This window comes from Sebastes fasciatus, chromosome 6, assembly GCF_043250625.1.
Source record: "Sebastes fasciatus isolate fSebFas1 chromosome 6, fSebFas1.pri, whole genome shotgun sequence".
Lineage (NCBI taxonomy): Eukaryota > Metazoa > Chordata > Actinopteri > Perciformes > Sebastidae > Sebastes > Sebastes fasciatus.
Window position 1 is genome coordinate 15,976,408 of NC_133800.1, and position 23,316 is coordinate 15,999,723.

Below are 23,316 nucleotides of genomic sequence, written 5' to 3' on the forward strand. Positions count from 1 at the left end.
TACCTCAGTAAATTGCAGATGTTCATGCTTTCAACACATTTGACAAGTGTCTCCTGGGTGTGAATAGCTGCATGACAGGTTGTGCGTTATATAACATCGTTATATGTATGTGAAACCGCACTAAGGGGGTAAGGTGTGAAGATGTGACTTGTGATTGGGTCATTTTCAACCAATTGAGAAATGGTGAAACGGGAGATAATCTGGCGGCATGGGAATGTGCCTCCCTTCTCGTAACCTCTAGTCACATGCAAGATGAAAAGTGAGCTGGAGAAGGGCGTTCACTATCTACAGGGGAGTGTGTCCGCTCCACCAATAGCAGAGCAGAGGCCGCTCCTCCTTGACAAGGCTTTGCATAACTGTGGAGACTTGGCCCAACCATGTGGTCACAGAATGAAGTTTGCATATTTTCATGCATTAATGAAAACAATGAATTAATCTCCTGCTATGGTGGGGATCAACAGCTGCTCTGTCCAAATGTCAACTTTTTTCCACAGCCTGGGGATGTTAGTGGGACTTTGTGTTTCCACTTTTCATCATGGGGATGGGAAGAATTTGTCTGCCATTTATCTGTTTGATTTGACAGCAATACATTTAACCTGCCCTGGCGGGTTTTAACTTCTTGGGTTGGTCCCAGCAGGTAAAACAGGTTAGCAACAAAAAAGGTAATCCACCAGGTTGGAGGGTGGTAAAAGAAATGAAACAATGGTTGATACCAAAACTGGTTTCCAAGGTTTAGTTCTCCAGTTTCTTTCTGCCTTTTTGAGTCAAAAGTGGTGCAAGTTCAACAAGTAGTGCCTTAAGCGTCCTCGGCCACAGAAGAAAAAGTGACATTTCAGAATGATTGACAGTAACTGATAATGTGTTGCGTATAGAAAATGACATTTGTCTTTAAAATGACAACACAGTGTTACTAACAATAACTTACATCTGATAACAGTGTGCAACACTGATTCACTCCATGACTAATCTGGAATTTTTATTTTTTTTGCAATAAGCAGTATGTTGTTTTGCCTGCAGTGTATGAAACCAAGGATAATTTTGGCCAATAGGCCTATGCAACCTTTTATTTATATTTTAATTTTGAGTGTAAAAGAAGCTGTATAAGTCATTAACTACTCTACTACTTAGCTTTCCTTCACCATCAGATCGACTTGTATAAAAAAAAAATTGTGTGGTTGCAGTTCTCGATATTGTGGCTATGTGACACTTCAGAATGAACAACTCTTTATGTCTTGTGTATAGAAAAGGACAGTTTGGCCATTTGTCCTTAAAATTAGAACACACTGTTACTATGCACTACTTATGGACAAAAAAGTCTAATTTCACTTATGATTAAAACAAAAGTTGTGACACACAGGAGGTAGCCCTGCAGATTTGAAGCGCTGATTCATACTGCCACCTGCTGAGCACATGATGTGAAACACTTCTATCAGTCAACAGAAATTGATACCGTATTTTGTTCTAACCCCAATACTATATGTATTTCCACCAATCCATATTTCAGGATAGAAGTAGGGCTGAATGATTTTGATAAAATATCAAATTGTGATTTTTTTTACTGCAATTGCGATATAATTTGCGATAGTAGAGGGAATGATCATTTTTACATCATCATCCTCATTTTCATTGAAAAACATATTAAAATAATTATAGTGTGATGTTTGCGGGGATCTGTACCAAACAGAGATGTTTTCTTAAGTCTGTAGAATATGCTGTATAGGCCAGGACATCTCTGCAGCACGATATTTAATCTAAAATGGTATTTTGACACACACTTTGCCTTTAAAAAATATTGCGCCTCCTGCGATTTGAAAATTGCAGTAAGCCATATTGCGATTTTGATCAAATTTGGATTAATTGTGCAACCCTAGATAGAAATGATCAAATGAGATGAGTGTTTTTACAACATATCAAGACACTAAAAAACATTCACATTTTATGGCTGTTCAATTCCATAAGTGCACAGACACATTTGGACAGTAATAAATGGCTTTTATATATATATGTCTTTTTTTTTATACGTAAAGAGTTGTGTACTCAAAAAATTACAGTATCAAAAATAAAAGTATTTCAAAAATCCAAAATAAATTAGAATACTGAAAACAATGAAACAGTTGCCACACAAACACATTATCATGGCTACGTCCACTAAACGCTTAAAAAGAAACAAAACTACATTCTCACATTTCTAAACATAGACTTGCTGATAGACTGATGTTCCGTTCACAGCATTTTACCCCAAAAAACAATCTTGTTTATAAAAACTAGATCTTTGTAAACACAAGAAACACAGGACATGTTCTGCAGAGGAGGAAGGCTCTCTGTCAAAGAGTACCTTCTCCTTTCTGAATTTAACGGTTACAAAGCAACATCGTTTTATAGGTCCAGTCAACTTGAAGGTGTACAAAGTGTCCTTGAAGTTATGAATGAGGGTATGAGGTAACAATCCAAGGTGAGTAAAATGTAGTAAACATGAACCTGACAGTAAACTCCCGACCACACTGTCTTTGATAAGTGCTGTTCTTTCTCCTTTAAAGACAGAAGACGGATTGATTGTGGGTCACGGAGTTGGATCTCTGCAGACTGTCACTGTGCATGATCCCAGAGTCTTCATTACGCCCCCAACACGGTCAACAGCATTAATGCTTTGAAGGAGTGCAGAACTGCAAAGAAAGTATTGCTCCTCTTTGCCTGTAGCCAATCTGTCCTCATAATCTACATTCAGCGTTTGTCTCGTCTTTTGTCAATTTCCTTTCGAATTCGAGCCTGTAGAGCTGCCCTCATGGCTGAATCCAGGATGTTCTTCTCTGTGACACGTTCCACCACCACCTCAGGCTTATCCTCCTTTAGAAAGAGAAGAGAGAGCAGGAGGGTATTAAGACCAAAGCAAAGTAAAATAGATCAGAGACAGAAATATCAGTGAAAAAGATCTGCATTAACCTTGTGCACAAGGAATGAGGTAATGGTACCCGAGTCCGCCTGATAGTCGAGCCAGAAGAGTTCAGTACCATGGCACTCCGTCTCTGTGCTCGACCCACTCTCATTAGACTCTTCAGCTTCAGCACCAGCCCCTGGCTCTGATCCATCTGGAAAATGAGCACACAAATACAGTCTCTTTATTGGATTTACTGTTGGCAAAAGCATAACAGCAAAGTGCATCAAACTTACGTCTGCGTCGAGGATGGTACACTTGGATATCAGGTCGACGGGGTCGTCTAGGGGTCGTGGTGTTCCTCCGCCGCTGAAGCTCTTTGGCTTGCTTCACCTCTTTAGCTTGCTTCACCTCTCTATCATAGTCATCTCTTGAAGAGACATTAAATTAACATTTTGTTATTGCTTGAAAATGTAATATATACCATATGCGTTTCAAAAACATGCAATGCAGCATATCTATGATCTTCTAACTTAGTTAGTTAAACAACAGAAATAAGGTAATGTTCTTGTTTTACTGTAGTTTGCATAAGGATTATAAATTGCAATCATGTCTCCCTAAAACAAACAAAAAACTGTTCTACAAACTATATTAATAAGTCCAAGGCTGTGCGCAACTTTCTTCACTCCAACTCTTTTCTTTTTCAACCATCAAAAAAGTATAGTCATGTATTTGCTTTAGTGGAATACCTTTCAGAAACAAATGCATTCTGGTCTCCACATAGCTATGCTGTGTGTCAATGGTTAGCAACAAGGCAAATGTTTCATTCAGTCTTTAGGTCATACATTACATAAGCTGACCTAAAAATGGGACACAATCAACGAGTAGAGATAACAAATATAAACTGGGAAAAAAAAGTTCGTAAACTTGTGTTTGGTCAATTATTTCTCTGTTGTTACAATGCTCCCAGTTTAGAAAGAAATATCAGTGTTTAACACCAGAATATGAGGTAAAAATGTGCTTTGTACTTTTTATTTATCCATCAATGTATCTCATGGAGGTACTGTCTGAAGAACAACCTGTTTTTTGATAGTTAACACTAACTCACATCTGATAGATAGATAGTAACGTTTTGGAAATTCAAGTTTCCAGCATCACAGTTCCACAGTGCAAAACATGTTAGTAAAAAGGCAGTAAATAAGTTAGTAGTGCAAAGTACAAAGTACAAAAAAATATACAAGATATAAAAATACAAGATGAAGAAAACTGTTAAAAGTGAATATAGTGCAGGGTAACAGCTGTGATACAGGACTATTAAAAGTGAATATAGTGCAGAAGAGACGGTTAAAAGTGAGTATAGTGCTGTTAAAAGTAAATATAGTGCAGGGTAACAGTTGTGATATGACTATTAAAAGTGAATATAGTGCAGAAGAGACTGTTAAAAGTGAATATAGTGCAGAAGAGACTTAAAAGTGAATATAGTGCAGAAGAGACGGTTAAAAGTGAATATAGTGCAGAAGAGACTGTTAAAAGTGAATATAGTGCAGAAGAGACCGATAAAAGTGAATATAGTGCAGAAGAGACTATTAAAAGTGAATATAGTGCAGAAGAGACGGTTAAAAGTGAATATAGTGCAGAAGAGACGGTTAAAAGTGAATATAGTGCAGAAGAGACTGTTAAAAGTGAATATAGTGCAGAAGAGACAGTTAAAAGTGAATATAGTGCAGAAGAGACTGTTAAAAGTGAGTATAGTGCAGAAAATACGGTTAAAAGTGAATATAGTGCAGAAGAGACTGTTAAAAGTGAATATAGTGCAGAAGACACTGTTAAAAAGTGAATATAGTGCTGTTAAAAGTGAATATAGTGCAGGGTAACAGCTGTGATACGACTATTAAAAGTGAGTATAGTGCAGAAGAGACTGATAACAGTGAATATAGTGCAGAAGAGACTGTTAAAAGTGAGTATAGTGCAGAAGAGACTGTTAAAAGTGAATATAGTGCAGAGGAGACTGATAACAGTGAATATAGTGCAGAAGAGACTGATAACAGTGAATATAGTGCAGAAGAGACTGTTAAAAGTGAGTATAGTGCAGAAGAGACTGTTAAAAGTGAATATAGTGCAGAAGAGACTGATAACAGTGAATATAGTGCAGAAGAGACTGTTAAAAGTGAATATAGTGCAGAAGAGACTGATAACAGTGAATATAGTGCAGAAGAGACTGTTAAAAGTGAATATAGTGCAGAAGAGACTGATAACAGTGAATATAGTGCAGAAGAGACTGTTAAAAGTGAATATAGTGCAGAAGAGACTGATAACAGTGAATATAGTGCAGAAGAGACTGATAACAGTGAATATAGTGCAGAAGAGACTGTTAAAAGTGAGTATAGTGCAGAAGAGACTGTTAAAAGTGAATATAGTGCAGAAGAGACTGATAACAGTGAATATAGTGCAGAAGAGACTGTTAAAAGTGAATATAGTGCAGAAGAGACTGTTAAAAGTGAGTATAGTGCAGAAGAGACTGATAACAGTGAGTATAGTGCAGAAGAGGCTGTTAAAAGTGAATATAGTGCAGAAGAGACTGATAACAGTGAATATAGTGCAGAAGAGGGTTAGGGTCTGTTTTTTGATAGTTAACACTAACTCACATCTGATAGATAGATAGTAACGTTTTGGAAATTCAAGTTTCCAGCATCACAGTTCCACAGTGCAAAACATGTTAGTAAAAAGGCAGTAAATAAGTTAGTAGTGCAAAGTACAAAGTACAAAAAAATATACAAGATATAAAAATACAAGATGAAGAAAACTGTTAAAAGTGAATATAGTGCAGGGTAACAGCTGTGATACAGGACTATTAAAAGTGAATATAGTGCAGAAGAGACGGTTAAAAGTGAATATAGTGCAGAAGAGACGGTTAAAAGTGAGTATAGTGCTGTTAAAAGTAAATATAGTGCAGGGTAACAGTTGTGATATGACTATTAAAAGTGAATATAGTGCAGAAGAGACTGTTAAAAGTGAATATAGTGCAGAAGAGACTTAAAAGTGAATATAGTGCAGAAGAGACGGTTAAAAGTGAATATAGTGCAGAAGAGACTGTTAAAAGTGAATATAGTGCAGAAGAGACCGATAAAAGTGAATATAGTGCAGAAGAGACTATTAAAAGTGAATATAGTGCAGAAGAGACGGTTAAAAGTGAATATAGTGCAGAAGAGACGGTTAAAAGTGAATATAGTGCAGAAGAGACTGTTAAAAGTGAATATAGTGCAGAAGAGACAGTTAAAAGTGAATATAGTGCAGAAGAGACTGTTAAAAGTGAGTATAGTGCAGAAAATACGGTTAAAAGTGAATATAGTGCAGAAGAGACTGTTAAAAGTGAATATAGTGCAGAAGACACTGTTAAAAAGTGAATATAGTGCTGTTAAAAGTGAATATAGTGCAGGGTAACAGCTGTGATACGACTATTAAAAGTGAGTATAGTGCAGAAGAGACTGATAACAGTGAATATAGTGCAGAAGAGACTGTTAAAAGTGAGTATAGTGCAGAAGAGACTGTTAAAAGTGAATATAGTGCAGAAGAGACTGATAACAGTGAATATAGTGCAGAAGAGACTGATAACAGTGAATATAGTGCAGAAGAGACTGTTAAAAGTGAGTATAGTGCAGAAGAGACTGTTAAAAGTGAATATAGTGCAGAAGAGACTGATAACAGTGAATATAGTGCAGAAGAGACTGTTAAAAGTGAATATAGTGCAGAAGAGACTGTTAAAAGTGAGTATAGTGCAGAAGAGACTGATAACAGTGAGTATAGTGCAGAAGAGACTGTTAAAAGTGAATATAGTGCAGAAGAGACTGATAACAGTGAATATAGTGCAGAAGAGACTGATAACAGTGAATATAGTGCAGAAGAGACTGTTAAAAGTGAATATAGTGCAGAAGAGACTGTTAAAAGTGAATATAGTGCAGAAGAGACTGTTAAAAGTGAATATAGTGCAGAGGAGACTGTTAAAAGTGAATATAGTGCAGAAGAGACTGTTAAAAGTGAATATAGTGCAGAGGAGACTGATAACAGTGAATATAGTGCAGAAGAGACTGATAACAGTGAATATAGTGCAGAAGAGACTGTTAAAAGTGAATATAGTGCAGAAGAGACTGTTAAAAGTGAATATAGTGCAGAAGAGACTGTTAAAAGTGAATATAGTGCAGAAGAGACTGTTAAAAGTGAATATAGTGCAGAAGAGACTGTTAAAAGTGAATATAGTGCAGAAGAGACTGTTAAAAGTGAATATAGTGCAGAAGAGACTGTTTAAAAGTGAATATAGTGCAGAGGAGACTGATAACAGTGGGCAACACAGATTGTTGTTGTTGTAGCAATAAGCAGGTTGTTGTTTTACCTCCAGGCTAACTTTGGCCTTTGGGCCTGTGCGACCTTTATTTATGTACAATACACATATTGAGAAGTAAACGCAGCTGTATAACTCATTAACTGCCCTACTACTGCAGCTCCCTTCCCCATCAGATCAACTCTTATCAAACATGTGAGGTCGCATCTCTAGATATTGTGATACTAGCTAGCATGCTAGCTGTTAGCATGGTGTTAGAGGAGATCACCTAGCAATCTGGTTCCTCCGGATGTGGTGCAGGAAGCCGTGGCTCATGTCCAAGCGGCCGCTACGTTTGTATTTCAGCTCATCGTCTCCTAAAATATCCATTTCAACAAACAGTGCCAACACGGTGACAGTATTTGTGAGTTAATGATGTCAACAAAGTCTGGACACACTGACAAAGAGCTACATGCTACCAGCTAATGTTTGGGTAAGTTGTTGTCCAAATATAACGCTCCCGGAGTTTACACATTTATAATAATAGAAAATACAGTTTCTTTTAAAGAGAACATTTCTTTAAACACACCCAGCAGGGAATTTTACACAAATTTCATTTAAAAATGTATTTCGAACATGTAGAATACAAAAAAAATAAAAGAAATAAAGAAAGAAAAAGAATGATCATACCAACAAGTGGACAGTCAGAAACAAGTAGTAAATACATACAATGAAAAGCATATTAATAATAAATTGTCAATATATCTATATTTACATTTACTAAAAACATCTAAATAAACAGATTACACACACACATAAATTAATTATTGTTTTCTGGTGATTAAACAGGCCATGTAATTACCAAAAAATCAATTAAATCACTTTAGATCTCTTACAGTTTCTTCTTGCATACACTAACTAATATTTTAATGATACATTTCATTTAATTTCAAAATTTATTTCGAACATATAGAATACAAAAAATAAAATAAAAAATAAAGAATAAGTGGACAGTCAGAAACAAGTAGTATTCACATACAATGAAAAGCATAATAAAAATAATTTGTCAACACTTGATGCCTTGATTTACATATTCGAAAAGGAGTGAGAAGAAGAATACATTTATTTAATCCCACACCTTCTCCATAAGTCAATTATTAATTATTAACCAGCTTCCTTATTGAGCCATACATATACTGTAATTACATTTTCCTAAATTTGTCTAACTATAATTATTATTATTTATAATTATTCTAACTATAATTATTACCTTTAATCTTTGTCATACAGAAATATAAATGAATTACTGATATAATTATCCTTATCAAAATATAAATTTGTTATCAATCCAGAATACCAATTCATTACTTATAAATCAACTTAATCACAATACCAATTCATTACTTATAATATAACCTTTCATCATATTGACTATTTGTTATCTTTTCTTATATGCGCAAATTATTATTTGTAATTTACAATTTATAATATACAATATGCACATGCAATACAACCCGCAATATATCATAATTAAATATACCAGGTTATGCTTTCACAAAATCAGCAAGTTATTACATAGGTATCTGTGTGTGAATTTAAATCAGATGGGCTGACCTGAAGTGGACTGTAATCATCTCTGGTTCGGTTGACTGTCAGTATAACAGTATGTGTAGTGAATGTGAAATCATGTCAGGCAGCTGTAGTCTATAACTTCATGTGGAAGCAACGGTGTCTTTTTGTCAGAATCAGAATGATCTTTATTGTCATTATACTCCGGTACAATGACATTTCGCAGGCTTGTCTCGTTGTAGTTGAGAATTTAAAACAAATAAATAAAAGCACTGATAAGAAATGTCAAATGTGTGTTTTAATTTCACATATTTGCCTCTTTACATCTTCATCCAGTAGAAGCACATTTTTATTCCATTCCAATACTTTGCTAAGTATTTCTCCATCTCTATTTCTCTGCTTCACCTGAGGTCATCTGTGTCAACATACAACAAACGATGCTCGTGACAAACGAGCAGACACAAACTCCGGGTTAGTTTTTAATCTACTATTTTGGAGTTGCGCACCACCGTGAGTCTGGAGGCGCACGGTGCTTCATTCATCTCTTCCACATAAAGTTCTGTCTTCTCGGTTGTTTTGACATTAAAGCTCACAAAGAGAACTGCTATGATGGTTTCTCTGAAGCGAGAGAGAGAGGCTGAAGTGGAGGACGAGGAGGACAGCGAAGGTAGAGGTAACGTTTGTTTACGTTTATGCTACGTTTAGCATGAAGCTAACTGATGCTAACTGATGCTACTAGAGGCTAGGTAAAAGTTTGTTAGATTGTTATGCTTGGTTCAGTCCAGTTACACACATGCAGGTCAACAAGTAGCACTACAGTGTCATTATAACTGAGTTAAACTAATGTACCGACCTTCAAATTCACTCAAAGTAAAAATATCAACCTAACAGTCAATGCTAGGTCAGCTAGCATGTTTAGCTAGCTGACATTCAACTGATTCAAGGCAAGGCAGCTTTATGTGTAGAGCACGTTTCAGCAACAGGGCTACTCAAAGTGCTTTACATAAACATTCAAGAACATTAAGACATCATTAAAACAGTTATAAAAACATTAAAGATTAGAAAATAAAAACAAGCTAAAAATAAAAGCTAGTATAGAACCTAAAATAGATTATAACACAAGCTCTAGTTCAGTATATAAGATCATTATCTGGTTTAATAGCCAGATGGATGGTCCTGCAGGTTTCTGGGAGCTTGTTGCAGATATTTGGTGCATAAAAACTGAACTTCTGCATGATTAGTTGTGGCTCTGGGGACACTAAGCAGACCTGATCCAGATGACCTGAGAGGTCTGGATGGTTCATAACATAGCAGAAGATCAGAAATGTATTTTGGCCCTAAACCATTTAGTGCTTTGTAAACCAGCAGGAGTATTTTGAAATCAATTCTCTGAGAGAGAAGGGGAGCCAGTGTAGAGACCTCAGAACTGGACTGATGTGATCCACTTTCTTGGTCTTAGTGAGGACTCTAGCAGCAGCAGGTTCTGAATCAACTGCAGCTGTCTGATCCATTTTTTTTAGGAAGACCAGTAAAGACACTGTTACAGTAGTCAAGTCGGCTGAAGATAAATGCATGGACTAGTTTTTCCAAATCCTGCTGAGACATCAGTCCTCTAATTCTTGCTATATTCTTCAGGTGATAGAAGGCTGTCTATGTAAGTTAACACACTGATCGTTTTGTTTCACTTCATGTCGCAGTAGCAGCCAAAATAGGCCGAGGACGTGCACTAGAAGACAGAAGAAGCCGCCACTGTCCTTACCTTGACACCATAAACAGGCAAGTTGAATATGCACAGGTAATGTTAGTGCTAAATGCAAGTTAGCCCTGTCCTCCTCTATAGCTCTACAGCTGATTGTCTGTTTATCCACCAGGAGTGTGCTGGACTTTGACTTCGAGAAACTCTGCTCCATCTCTCTCTCCCACATCAATGTCTACGCCTGCCTTATATGTGGGAAATACTTTCAAGGTAGGTGAATGAGCTGACATTTAACCCAGGGATCAAACACCTTGTTGTGTGCTTGGACTGATTTACACATGATTTCCTCTTGTAGGTAGAGGACTGAAGTCCCATGCTTACACTCACAGTGTGCAGTTTACCCATCATGTGTTCCTGAATCTGCACACACTCAAGTTTTACTGTCTGCCAGACAACTACGAGATCATTGACTCTTCACTAGAAGATATCACGGTAAGTTAAGTCATGGTGTTACAGGCCGATGGCATGTCATTAATTATACTTTTGATAGCAAATGTTTCATTCATTTTCATGTTCAGCATCCTCCTTTTACAAAAAAGCACACTAAATGTTGTTTTGGGTAGAGCTGACAGGTAAATAATCACTATAATATTGATATTGTGTTACTGTATGCATTATATTTAGGGGTTGTTGAGATGTACAGTATCAGAATCTTAAATGGCATCTGATCTTGGTTTTAAAGATTGCACCACAGTCAAGTCATACAATGTTAATGTTCTTTGTCTCAGACAGCATCATGCTCTGACAGCATAAGTTAGATATTGTTTGAAACTACCAAGGGTCATACTCAGTTTCACATTGTCAATATTGAGGTGCTGCATCAAAAGTACTGTACTGTACAAACTCTACTTTTGTGTTAGTAATATGTTGACACTTTCTCACTTTTTCTACAGTATGTGCTGAAACCAACTTTCACCAAGCAGCACATTGGCGGGTTGGACAAGCAGGGTAAACTGTACCGAGCCTATGATGGTACAACCTACCTACCAGGCATCGTAGGGCTCAACAACATCAAAGCCAACGACTACGCCAATGTGGTTTTACAGGTATGAATAACTGCTACAGTGGACCTTCTCTGGACTTGGTCATGAAGGTTTTAAACAATCCCAGCCATTTCACGTGTGCCCCTTCTACTTAGGCTTTTTCCAATGTTCCACCGTTGCGAAACTACTTCCTGGAGGAGGAAAACTACATTGGAATCCGCAGGCCGCCGGGGGACATCATGTTCCTCTTGGTGCAGAGGTTTGGTGAGCTGATGCGCAAACTTTGGAATCCGAGAAACTTCAAGGCTCATGTGTCACCACATGAGATGCTGCAGGCTGTTGTGCTATGCAGCAAGAAGAACTTCCAAATTACCAAGCAAGGTAATGATTTGGTTGCTAGAAACTGTACTATGCTACGTACTGCAGATCTCAAATAGGCTTTAACACATGCTGCTCTATGGAGACTGGGTTGTGATGCTGATTGATTGTTTCCTCTTCTGCAGGAGATGCTGTGGACTTCATGACGTGGTTCTTGAATGCTCTGCATGGTGCCCTTGGAGGCACCAAGAAAAAAACATGTGAGTAGGAGGAGAATGAAAGGGGTTTGATCCCAAATTGTTAGGTCATAATATATGCAAATTAAGTCCTTAATGTGATATTCACACAGGTATTTGTTAAGTTAATGGTAAATGTGTCAGAGACAAAGAAAAAACAGGGATACAGTTTTATATCAAATGTGAATATTGCATTTTTTTGTTTCTCTAGGGTTGATTTAATTTAATTTTAACATGTCAAATGTTTCATATATTATTGTTTGTTAGAAAAATGTGAATTAACCTCTGTCCTCATTTGTCTTTCTGCTCCCATAGCAAGCATTACAAAAGCTTTTCAAGGCTCCATGCGGATCTTCTCCAAGAAACTTCCACACCCAGATTTAGTGAGTTCCCTGCTTGTGTTATGAATTCATTAATTGACATCTGGAATATAAATGATTTTAATAATAGAATAACTGAGGTTTATTCATAAATATTTTTGAATTATCTGGCCAGTTTTGTAGATAGTGATGGATTCAGTAAGGCTCCTTTTCCTTCTGAATTGATTTTCTTGTCAAAATGAAGGTTAAGTCTAAGCTGATTTTTTTGCACATTATTTAACATATGTTACTTAAAACTTTTTCAAAAGATGGGTACAGTGAGTGGGGCCACATTTTCAGCCGTCAGAAATGGTGACCTCATGTTACTGGCTCCTCTGAGGTCACAGAATTCGGTGGTTACAGATTTCGGTGCAACACGGGTTCACGACCTCTACTTCTTCTACTCTTTTTACTGGCGGTTTACAGCCATGTGTAGCCTATAGTGACAACTTCTAACCAAATTACGTTGTAGCCGAATTTATTCGCTCCAAACCAGTTCCTGAAAATGCGCCTAATTCACAGTTTCAAAAAATTGTGAAATTTCAAAAGTTTGCTGAAAATTTGCTTGACAATGAATGGAAACACGGCTAATGTTAAATACTTGGTCATGAAATGCAACACGAGGAGGACTAGAAATAGTCTAAAGTGACTGAAGATGTGCAAAGGGCAGAAAGAATATTCTCTATTTCCAGATGCCTTTAAATCTAACTTTGCTCACAGACGATGAATGGTTTACTGTGTCACTATTTCAGTTGAATCCCTGTGAAGACACGATTTTACTAGTCCTTTAACAGAATCCAAATCTTCTTTTTTTTCTATTTTTCAGACACCGGAGGAGAAAGAGGCATTGCTTGTGACAGATGAGTACCAGGAGCAGATGTCTGAGTCCACCTTCCTGTTTCTAACCCTCGACCTCCCAACAGCTCCACTCTACAAGGATGAGAAGGAGCAGCTCATTATCCCGCAGGTTCCTCTCTTCAACATCCTGGGCAAGTTCAATGGCAACACAGAGAAGGTACAACTTGTCTTAAATATAACGTGCAAAACAAGATAAAAGTGAGGAAAAAAGACTTAAATCAATGTTGCAATGCTGTAATCTCAACAGAAAAGCTTTAGTGTTGATGAAGATTTTTTTTAGCCCAAAACGGGATGATTATATTTTTAAATATTCACACCCAGCGGCTTTTTTTAGATGGAAAAAATGGTGGGGCAACAACTACTTTGGACAAATGCAAACCCAGAAAAATAACACAATTTTACATAATGCATTATTTCACATTTCCCACACAGTTTAACAGAGGTGATAATATGACTGGGCACATGCCTGTTCTCCTCAATTTGCTGTTCTACTGATCGATTCCCCGTTTCTGTGCGCTGTCAGTTTGGGTAGCAATGTTTCCTCTGCCGAGCAACCCCAATTTTACTACATTGCCCGGCTGCTTTCATGTATGGTAAGATCTTTGAGATCTTGAAAGTCTGTTCTTGACAAGGTACCATCCCCTCCGAACAACAGATACAGGAAGCAAAAGAAGCTTCTTGACAAGTTAGCATATTTTCCCGGAGAACCATGCCACGTTAAATCAGGTTTTTTTTTTTACCAGTGGTTTGGTTTATAACATTATCCCACAACTGGTTGTGTTCAATGAAGAATGAATGAAGTTTTTCTTCAAAAGGCAGACTTTCAAACGTGTGCTGTAAAAGATGGTGACCACAGTTACTATCTTCTTTAAAAGAAATACTAACTTCTGACAACTACCAGCAAATGACAACAGTTTTAATTGAGCACCTGTGCATGCTTTCCCGTCTCATTTACATTCAGGAGTACAAAACCTACAAAGAGAATTTTCTCAAAAGGTTCCAGCTGACCAAACTGCCTCCGTACCTCGTCTTTTGCATCAAAAGATTCACCAAGAACAACTTCTTTGTGGAAAAGAACCCCACAATTGTCAACTTCCCCATCACGTAAGTGCAGTTCCTATACCGTAACACAAAATATGTTGCATTGATCTATGAAGCGCCTGACAGAACCATGAAATGCATGTTGATAATTGTAAAGAATGATCGTTGTTGTTATTATTATTATTATTACCTCCGCCAAGGCCGAAGGCCTAGGAAGGAGGTTATGTTTTCACCGCCGTTGGTTTGTCCGTTTGGCAGATTACTCCAAAAGTCCGCTTTGGATTTGAATGACATTTTTGGAGGGGTGGGTTGTGGCACAATGAACAATCCATTAGATTTTGGTGGCGATCCGGATCATGGTCCGGATTCAGGAATTGTTTTAAGCATTACGATCAGCCAGAACATTAATCTGGGTATAACACATGCGCAGTGTAACTGATGATGCGTGACCCCGCCTTCTTCCTTCAGAGAGAGAGACAGAGAGAGAGCTGGGGGTGGGAGGGAACTTACTGTGAAATTACAGTTGAGTTTGACCAAAGCACACTTGGTGATTATTGGAAAGACTATCGACGACGTTTTAGGGGAGTTTTATTTTGTTTCTGTCCAGTTAGAATGAAGGGTTTTACGATCCTCTGTTACGTACAGCTGATCTCAACATAAATAAAAATACATGTGGACGATGAACTGAGAGGGGGGCGAAGGTCTGCGCTCTCCGAGTGCCATTCTAGTTGTATAATGTAACTGTTGTGAGAAGTGATGCCAAGGTTGTGTGTAATTTGTCCTGCGTATGAATATGCACTTGTTCATGTTGTCTCTTTGTATTTGCTTCAACAGGAATGTAGACCTTCGTGAGTACTTGACAGAAGAAGCTCAAGTTACAGAGAAACACACGACGTACGACCTCGTTGCCAACGTAGTGCACGATGGGAAACCCACTGAGGGAGCGTACAGAATACACGTTCTGCATCATGTAGGTTGCAGCCAGATATTTCTGAAATGATTTCTGGTGGCGTTGGTACAAACAACCTAAAAATGCATCATGTTATGATTTGACCAGGCCAGTGTTATTATATATTCAAATAATCTCTACTTGTGTTTAATCAGGGAACTGGGAAGTGGTATGAGATGCAGGACCTACAAGTGACGGACATTCTCCCCCAGATGATTACGCTGTCAGAGGCCTACATCCAGGCAAGTCCAAGCTCCCACTCATTCTGTGCATGTTGGAAAATGTAAATATTGCAGAGGCTTGGATCCATTCGTTTCTGTGCAACATGAAGGGACATAAAAAATGCATCACCTTTCATCTGATGGCACTCATATCACACTCGTATATTTTTTTTTTGTAAAGGCAAAGCTACAGTACAACAGACAGTTGCAGCTTCTGAACTTGCTTGGGAATAATAGTAGCGATACATATAAAAAGAAATAAATAAAACAGTATTACACTTTTCAACATGCATCCTTTCCAATCATAGATGCATAAAAACATTATATAAAAGCTTTAAATAATTTTTGTGCCTTGCATAGATGAATTTAACTGTTGTGTGATGGCCTTTATGTAAAGATATTCATATAAAAGAGTAATGTAAATATACAGTGACTACATTACTATCAAATGAAGAACCAGACCATGAGGAGCTGCTGAAGAGAATTTAAGTAATCTGGTGTTTCAGTGCTGATTTTTGCTAATAAATGTATTTATTGGAGGACTGAATCCTTGTAATTTCTTGGTAAAATTGTAAAAGTTAATGATACAGATAATTAGGACAGATTATTAGAGGAGGTTCACTATCGGTTGAAATCTTTTTTTTCATACCGGATTGCAGTTTTAAATCATTAAGTAAAAAAATAATCTTTGAACATAACTTTTTTTCTCTCTCTTAGATCTGGAAGAGACAAGAGGGTGACGATGACACAAACAACCACACGGGGGTGTAAGCGAGCAAGCATTTCCCTCAGAGTGAATGGCCAGAAGTTCCGTCACCATTTTGGACATGAACTGGGTATTTAAGTGATTAAAAAAATAACAACGGAATATAGAAATGTGTGGCAAAGGAGCATCAGGACTTTTTCTTCATACCCACAAAATAGCAAATAAATGTAAATGACTCCCATGTTTTTTTCACTGTGTTTTTACTATATGGAAGTTTCCAAATAAACAAACTCCAGGACACGTGTTTCTTTCTGTATGTTGAATTTTAATGCCAAAGCTTTTGATTTTCATTTTGTTTTACGAGTCATATGTATGTGGTTATTTGCAGCATGGATCATAGAACAGCAACAAGATAACGGAAGCATCAGCTATGTTGATTAGTCAGCCGTCCATATAGTCTTTAATACATACAGAGAGATCATCCTATGTAATGAACGTTTTTTGCAGTTTCCACATTCATAATGACATACATATATAGCAATCTATAGAATATACTGTTCACAAAACTGTTACTGCAGAAACTGATGTTTCAGACTGAATACCAGCCTCAGTCTTGTGACACTTAGTGCAAACAAATTAATATTTATGGCCCATTGACTGAAATAGCATATGAGCTGGATAAGATCCCCAAAAAGCAAAAAAAAAAAAGTTGCTCAGTGCAATACATTTATAAAATTTTAAAGAGTTGATCAGTGCAATACATCTGTAAAAAGAAATTAGTTATTTTTGTGCACACAGGCCAGCAGTTTGGTTCAGTGCTTCCACATGTACTTCTTACAGAAGGCCTGGTTCTGCAGATAAAAACAGAAATAGGATGTGAAACACAAATTGAATTAATCACAAAATCACATTTTTTCAAGTAGTCTGCAGATCAGCATAGGGGAGAAGAGACCCATGTGTGCTTAAATTGTGTCCTTTCAACCAATTTCACATTTTTCAACATTTCTCGATTGACATAATTATGTAAATTTTGGCAAAACCGTCAAAAACCTCATTCCAATCATGCTCGCTGCAAAGAGAGTATCTTGACTCTCCATGCAGACCCTGGTAGTTGGATCGCCTGATTACTATAAATATAGTACTACTTATTCATCAACTAAACATAGAAAACAATCCTGAATCAGTCGGCTAAAATGAAATATCCTTCTCAGGATGTGTGATAATTCGGGTCACCGTTGCTGCAGATGCCAAAAGACGGTTTCATTGAAAAACATAATGCATGTTGTACAATGTAATATTCTTTATTTAACTTACACCACACAGCTGAGCAGTTTGAATGTCTCTGCACCAGTAGGTCGGTCCCCAAGTGCAACGATTCTTTCCCAGCGGCTCCAACTTCTTCGAGGCAACGCACAGATCAGCTCTCTGCGGGAAAGATGGGACAAAAGATCACGAGAAAATTAACCTTTGAATATGTGTTCAAGTGGCTACACTGTGACTGCAAATGATGGTAAAATTCATGCCAATCTCTATAAACAGATTCTGTATTCACATGTCGAATCTGTAGGCGTAATTTGTTTCCGTTTGTAGTCCGAGTGGTATTGACCAATCATGTTTGAGCAGGATTTGGTTGAATGCAGGTAAACAGTCCGTGTGGAAAGCCAGATATTCGGAACGCATTGGACGAAAACAATTCTGGGAACCAACCGGCTATCGTCCGACCAGTGGCGGCTGGTGGATTTTTTTTTGGGTAGGGCCAATCAATTTCAACAAACATCCTAGTACGATTCAATGCAAAAAAAGGTATCAAAAACGCATTACTACTTTGCAGTTACATTTTTATCATTTATTCCAACACTGACATAAGGACATCTTATTCATACAATTCAGTATGTTAATATAACATACGACAGATCATTTATAAAGGAAATGGGCTGTGAGAGAAGAGAAGTGGAGAGAAGCGAGAGACGAGAAGACAAGATCACGCGAGAACTGACATGAGCCCTGACGAGAACAGAGAGAGACACACGTGAACGTGCGCGCGCACACCATGGGCCAAATCAGTTTGGCCCTCCCGGAAGTCTTTTTTACGGCGCTGATTGGATGAATTGTATGTCATTCATGCTTGTAATCATATATCTTTAATCAGTGATTGGCTGTACTGCTTATTAGACCCGCCTTCCTTGGGCCAAATCCATTTGGCCCCAGAAAGTGCACGTGCAGCAGAGCAGCTGAGAGGTGCACTAGCAGAGAGTTCAAGGAGGAAAGCAGATATTTGGCGCAGTTATCCTATTTTACAAATATTACGGGTATATTCCATAGGTCAAAAACACACATATTGACAATTTTTAGAATTTTTATAATTTTTATAATTAATAATTTTATAATTTTTTTTTTTTTTTTTTGGTGGCTCAAGGTGGGTGGGGCCAGGCCCCGTGGCCCTCTATTGGCCGGCCGCCACTGCGTCCGACGATGATTTAGATTTGTATTGGATTTAAATTAGCTTGTAAACTGGCTACTTGTGAAATAATCCAGTTGTACACTTAGTCTCTCAACTCCGTCCCCAGTCTCTCGTCTCAAGTTGCTTATCGGACTGTAAACAATGAGCTGTGCACAGAAAAGGAATTCTTGGCCTGGATATCCGCTGTAGAACCCCAGAAACATAGCCCCTTGCGCCAAGAGGCTTATCCGTCGTCAGACCGATAGCCGATGGGTTCAGAGATTGGTCAGTGCACTAATTTCAGCCCCGGTGAAGGCGTGTAGACCCACTCGCAGCATGACTGCTCCACCATTTCCTGCGGACAAATCCTCCTGTGGATCTGTAATACTGTGTGAAGACTTGTGAATATAAAAGTATCCTCTCTGTCCCTCCAGTGAGACCGGTCATTGTAAAAGAGTTCATTCTTACCTCACACGCATGTGGAAGGTCCATCTGGTTTCCCAAAACCTTCTGCAGTCGGGAGCCGTAGATTCTGGTGAAAGCCTCGCACTGAAAAGAGCAAGAGAGTTGCTTACTTTAATGCAAAGTGACAAAGATTTTATTTTCCTATTCTATCTGATTAAAAATGGATTAAATCACTTCATGAAAAACTAAAATTTAAGGACATAAATTCTTTAGTTGTTGTGATTTGTGAATGATTTTTGTTAGTTGGGAGTATTGAGGGATATTTAGTGTTAGCGGGAGCCGAGGGTCAGACCTTGGGGATGGCATTGGGGTGATGGACGCACACAGACTGGAGGAAAGAGGAAGTCTGAGTTTCGGTGGAGTTGACGCCCAGGTGAAGTCGGCTCAGCACAGCCAGCGTGCGGCACGACTCACAATCCGAGGGGAGGAACAACTCTGGGGAATCAGCGGAGCGTTAAACTTGATGGTGGAAGTGTGAGTTTCAGGTCAAACCAATAAGCAAACAATGTTCAAATGTATACATCATAAACGTGTGACTGACCTGGGAGAGGTTGCTCTTTGAACAAACAGACGTGCAAAAGAGTACATATTGTGTGAGGTGCAGCAGACGATAAGAGGAATTCGACTATCTGCACGCCGTATTTTTCGACAAAATCATCACACTCGTCCTTGTAGCTATGTGGTATGAGATCACAGATCTCTTCCATGAGCTTCGTCAAAGCATCCTGCAGGGCAACAGAGAGAAGACATGATGTGATGTATGGCAAGGGATATGTAATACAAAGTGATATGAAAAAAAGAGTCACCTCAGTCATATTTTGGGGCAACAGAGTCTCCAGTTTCTTGATAATATACAAACACAGGGTGCAAGCTGGGTTGAACTCCCCCTAGAAAGAGGATATGATAAGTCATTTATAGAATGAAAATAAAAAGTAAGTTTCATTTCAACTTCCATTTTATCCAGTTCTGCTTTCTCACACTAACGTGGGCGCTGGCGGCTGAGTTGAGTGCAGAGCTGGATTGGTCTTTATTGGTGGCATGGTGGGGAAGTTTCAGCGGTTCCTCCTCCGTGTGGACGGCACAGAGTCCGAAAACCATACAAGTCTCTCCTGGTTTCTACATAGACACATTACCTTGCATTAAAAGGTGATCATCGACGACCAAAGTGTTAGTGCGTGTTTATAAAGAAGCCTAAATAAACTCACCAGATGACCGGGTGTCTGCTGTAGGACTTTGGGCAAATACATCTTCACCTGTGAATCGCACTCTGATGCCCGTTCTCCTGGGAGGCGTTGGCACAGAGCATGCAACGCTTCATATACAGTCTCCTGCAAAAGCACAGTAGTTAGTGCGTTGTCTATATTGTGGAAAGATTACTAGGTGTCTACTCTTCTCTCATTGAATCTGTGCTTACAACGGATAACTAACTCCATTTTAAATGTCCATTTTAAGGTTTAACTTTTAAAGACATTAAAGGTATCCCAGCTGCGAGGTGTCTGCCGGTTTCCTGATTCCACAAACCCAACACATGTGGTCAGTAGCATAAAGTGAATTGAAAGTGAAGTGAAACTGTACAGTGAGCGAGCCACCAACATCCTCACCTTGGTATCTCTGCTGGAAATCATGTTGGCGGACAGCTGGATGACCTGGCTGCACTCTGAACACATATCCAATGTCTGATAGGGAGAAACAGTGAGATTATTTATTTGGGCTTGAAGATATTCATATCAGCAACATTTTATTCAAGATACAAGATTGACACCAGTCGATTGTGCGATATTGAGGTCTATTTCAGAATATGACTGTATACTTAATGCAAGATGGGAAGTGTTATGATAATAACTAGGGCTGCAATCAATAGAATATTTAATCAGGATTAATCGCATGAGTGTCCATGATTAATTGCAAATTAATCACATTTTTTTATCTGTTCAAAATGTACCTTAAAGGGAGATTTGTCAAGTATTTAATTAACTCTTAACATGGGAGTTGGCAAATATGATTGCTTAATGCAAATGTATGTATATATGTATTATTAGAAATCAATTAACAACACTAAACAATGACAAATATTGTCCAGAAACCCTCACAGGTACTGCATTTAGCATAAAACAATATGCTCTTACCATAACATGGCAAACTGCAGCCCACCAGGCAACAACAGCTGTCAGTGTGTCAGTGTGCTGACTTGACTATGACTTGCCCCAAACTGCATGTGATTATCATAAAGTGGGCATGTCTGTAAAGGGGAGACTCGTGGGTACCCATAGAACCCATTTACATTCACATATCTTGAGGTCAGAGGTCAAGGGACCCCTTTGAAAATGGCCACGCCAGCTTTTCCTCCCCAAAATATAGCATTAGTTTGGAGCGTTATTTACCCTCCTTCACCACAAGCTAGTATGACATGGCAGGAGTTGTCTCTGTTTTCCTTTCCTGTGCTGATTGATGGCTCATTAAGTGGACTTTTTTAAGAGTTAACGTGCAGAAATGTTTGTTGCTGAAGCCCAGTGACTGTAGCCTATGTGGCAAAAACAGTATTTTAAACACAAATACATGTGCAAAAAGACAGTAAGTCTGTGTGTGTGTGTGTGTGTGTGTGTGTGTGTGTGTGTGTGTGTGTGTATTATTATTATTTTTTTTAAATGAATACAGTATTGGTATATTGGTCTTTGAAACATCTGACAAAACGGTGATAAAAGTCATGCTTACCAGAGATGACTGTGTGATGAGTGATAGAGGGTCTATAATGAGCCTGGAGTCTCCTTTAATAACAGAAAGAGATGACACAGACAGGGATGGGCAGAGGAATAGAAAGAGAAAGAACAACCATTTTAAAAGGTACAAAAACAAATTAAATATTTCAGCCCTGCTCAGAATAGATCTAATGCACATCCTTGTTGTTTTTTTGAGTGCAAGTTATTGTCATAAATCCCACAACAACACCAGCCTGATCTTTGACAGCAGCATTAATTAATGGCGACTAGTCAGGTGACAGTGATGCGGACATTCAGGTTGTTTTCCGGTAAATGTTGATCTTACCGGGACTCAGAGACACCGTGAGGACCAGCAGGATGAAGCCGCGGGCTGACATGGTGTGAGGGGGCTCAAAGCGAAGATGTGAAGCGCAGATGATTTAGTCTATAATAACATCCGTGCTGCTGCTGCAGCTGCTGCTTCTTCTTTGTGGGTTTTTTAACGGCGGTTGACAAACAGAGTATCAGGTGCATCACTGCCACCTGCTGGTTCAGTCCTGCAAAAACAAAACGAGTAGAGGAGAACTGACAGAGGATGTAGAGATAAAAAAAACAAAGTCAATCTTTTTGTGTTTTTCCAAAAGAGTAAGAAGGGTAAGATGTTAACCTATGTAGTACTGTATAATGAAATACATTTGTCTTATGATTGTAGGGTGACCAGGTTATTAACCAGAACTAGCCGTTGGTCTCACATCACCCCTGTTCTGGCATCTCTCCATTGGCTCCCTGTAAAATTCAGAATCAACTTTAAGATCTTGCTAATTACATATAAGGCACTGCATGACCTCGCCCCCAGTTACACTGCTGATCTCTTTGTTCCATATTCGACCTGTCGAACACTTCGAACCTCTAATCTCGGCCTTTTATCCATCCCCGCTCAAACTGCAAAACAAAAGGTGATCGGGCCTTTTCTGTTTTAGCCCCAACTCACTGGAATCACCTCCCCCACAATCTATCAGAGCTGCTGAATCTCTGGACTGTTTTAAGCGGCTTCTAAAAACCATCTCTATAGGCAAGCCTTTCTATAGGCCTCATCCACATGTGTGTTTGTCTGTTTTTGCTTTTATTCGTTGTTTGTTTCTTCTTGAATGTGAAGCACTTTGTAACAGTGTTTTTCAAAAGGTGCTATATAAATAAAGCTTTACTTACTTACTTTATGAGGGACTGCACAGCATTTTTATCCCTTGTCCCACGTCCCACGTATTGAGACGATGTCCCACATTTTCATTGGTTCTACTTTTCAAAAGTCAAACCACTGCAGGACAGATGCTTTTTTTTTTTTTAAATCTGGCTTTTATCCAATGCTTGTGAAGAAAGCAGGGAAGGCTGTCATCACGGGGTTGTCAAACTGTGTCAAGCTGTGCACACGCAGGTCAAGTGCAGGTTGACCTTTCACCGTCTTTGCTACCCTACGCCCAACGGAGAAAATTGCGACTCACCACAAAGTCACAAGCTATGCAGATTTAGGCAGA

The 23,316-nt window shown here is 38.5% G+C and overlaps 3 protein-coding genes and 1 long non-coding RNA gene across 9 annotated transcripts in view; 1 reads left to right on the plus strand and 3 right to left on the minus strand.

The window, feature by feature from the left end:
• Positions 1 to 23,316, minus strand: part of LOC141769156 (uncharacterized) — a 130,017-nt gene that overhangs the window by 105,649 nt on the left and 1,052 nt on the right. The window contains exon 3 of one of the 2 annotated variants that reach the window (XR_012594268.1): positions 22,502 to 22,570. The exons of the other annotated variant lie outside the window; for it this stretch is intronic. This is a non-coding gene — a long non-coding RNA (uncharacterized LOC141769156). Of the gene's footprint in view, positions 1 to 22,501; positions 22,571 to 23,316 lie in introns of those variants that run through there. 2 annotated transcript variants of the gene reach the window in all.
• c6h2orf68 (chromosome 6 C2orf68 homolog) lies at positions 1,972 to 7,694 on the minus strand. Its single transcript, XM_074637935.1, has 4 exons — positions 7,477 to 7,694; positions 3,169 to 3,302; positions 2,941 to 3,086; positions 1,972 to 2,844 (listed from the first exon to the last, which is right to left on the minus strand). The coding sequence occupies exons 1-4, from the start codon at positions 7,575 to 7,577 to the stop codon at positions 2,722 to 2,724; spliced, it is 504 nt and encodes a 167-aa protein (XP_074494036.1). The 5' UTR covers positions 7,578 to 7,694; the 3' UTR covers positions 1,972 to 2,721.
• On the plus strand, positions 9,261 to 16,483 carry usp39 (ubiquitin specific peptidase 39). Of its 4 annotated transcripts, none has more exons than XM_074637932.1 (13): positions 9,261 to 9,423; positions 10,457 to 10,532; positions 10,628 to 10,722; positions 10,808 to 10,944; positions 11,406 to 11,558; positions 11,651 to 11,876; positions 11,999 to 12,073; positions 12,365 to 12,432; positions 13,235 to 13,423; positions 14,228 to 14,370; positions 15,142 to 15,277; positions 15,412 to 15,498; positions 16,195 to 16,483. In XM_074637932.1, exons 1-13 carry the CDS (start codon positions 9,363 to 9,365, stop codon positions 16,246 to 16,248), a joined length of 1,500 nt encoding a protein of 499 aa, XP_074494033.1. In that variant the 5' UTR covers positions 9,261 to 9,362; the 3' UTR covers positions 16,249 to 16,483. The 4 variants fall into 4 exon arrangements, with proteins under 4 accessions (XP_074494033.1, XP_074494029.1, XP_074494030.1 ...); XM_074637928.1 differs by having other exon boundaries at positions 9,267 to 9,429; positions 10,454 to 10,532; XM_074637929.1 differs by having other exon boundaries at positions 9,267 to 9,429.
• Positions 16,488 to 22,297, minus strand: sftpbb (surfactant protein Bb). 2 transcript variants are annotated; one of them, XM_074637934.1, is made up of 11 exons: positions 22,131 to 22,297; positions 21,801 to 21,853; positions 20,690 to 20,764; positions 20,294 to 20,416; positions 20,073 to 20,204; positions 19,895 to 19,975; positions 19,630 to 19,813; positions 19,381 to 19,523; positions 19,092 to 19,172; positions 17,498 to 17,608; positions 16,488 to 17,034 (listed from the first exon to the last, which is right to left on the minus strand). In XM_074637934.1, the coding sequence occupies exons 1-11, from the start codon at positions 22,180 to 22,182 to the stop codon at positions 16,996 to 16,998; spliced, it is 1,074 nt and encodes a 357-aa protein (XP_074494035.1). In that variant the 5' UTR covers positions 22,183 to 22,297; the 3' UTR covers positions 16,488 to 16,995. The 2 variants fall into 2 exon arrangements, with proteins under 2 accessions (XP_074494035.1, XP_074494034.1); XM_074637933.1 differs by having other exon boundaries at positions 20,067 to 20,204; positions 22,131 to 22,296.

Coding starts and splice junctions, on each gene's coding strand:
- sftpbb (XM_074637933.1), bottom strand. CDS start 22,182: ATGTCAGCCCGCGGCTTCATCCTGCTGGTCCTCACGGTGTCTCTGAGT. Junction 21,854..22,130: donor CACGGTGTCTCTGAGTCCCG/GTAAGATCAACA, acceptor CTGTTATTAAAG/GAGACTCCAGGCTCATTATA. Junction 17,609..19,091: donor ACCTTCCACATGCGTGTGAG/GTAAGAATGAAC, acceptor TCTTTCCCGCAG/AGAGCTGATCTGTGCGTTGC.
- c6h2orf68 (XM_074637935.1), bottom strand. CDS start 7,577: ATGGATATTTTAGGAGACGATGAGCTGAAATACAAACGTAGCGGCCGC. Junction 3,303..7,476: donor CGGAGGAACCAGATTGCTAG/GTGATCTCCTCT, acceptor TGTCTCTTCAAG/AGATGACTATGATAGAGAGG. Junction 2,845..2,940: donor CCTCATTCCTTGTGCACAAG/GTTAATGCAGAT, acceptor CTCTTTCTAAAG/GAGGATAAGCCTGAGGTGGT.
- usp39 (XM_074637928.1), top strand. CDS start 9,363: ATGATGGTTTCTCTGAAGCGAGAGAGAGAGGCTGAAGTGGAGGACGAG. Junction 9,430..10,453: donor GGAGGACAGCGAAGGTAGAG/GTAACGTTTGTT, acceptor TTCATGTCGCAG/TAGCAGCCAAAATAGGCCGA. Junction 11,559..11,650: donor ACGCCAATGTGGTTTTACAG/GTATGAATAACT, acceptor CCTTCTACTTAG/GCTTTTTCCAATGTTCCACC.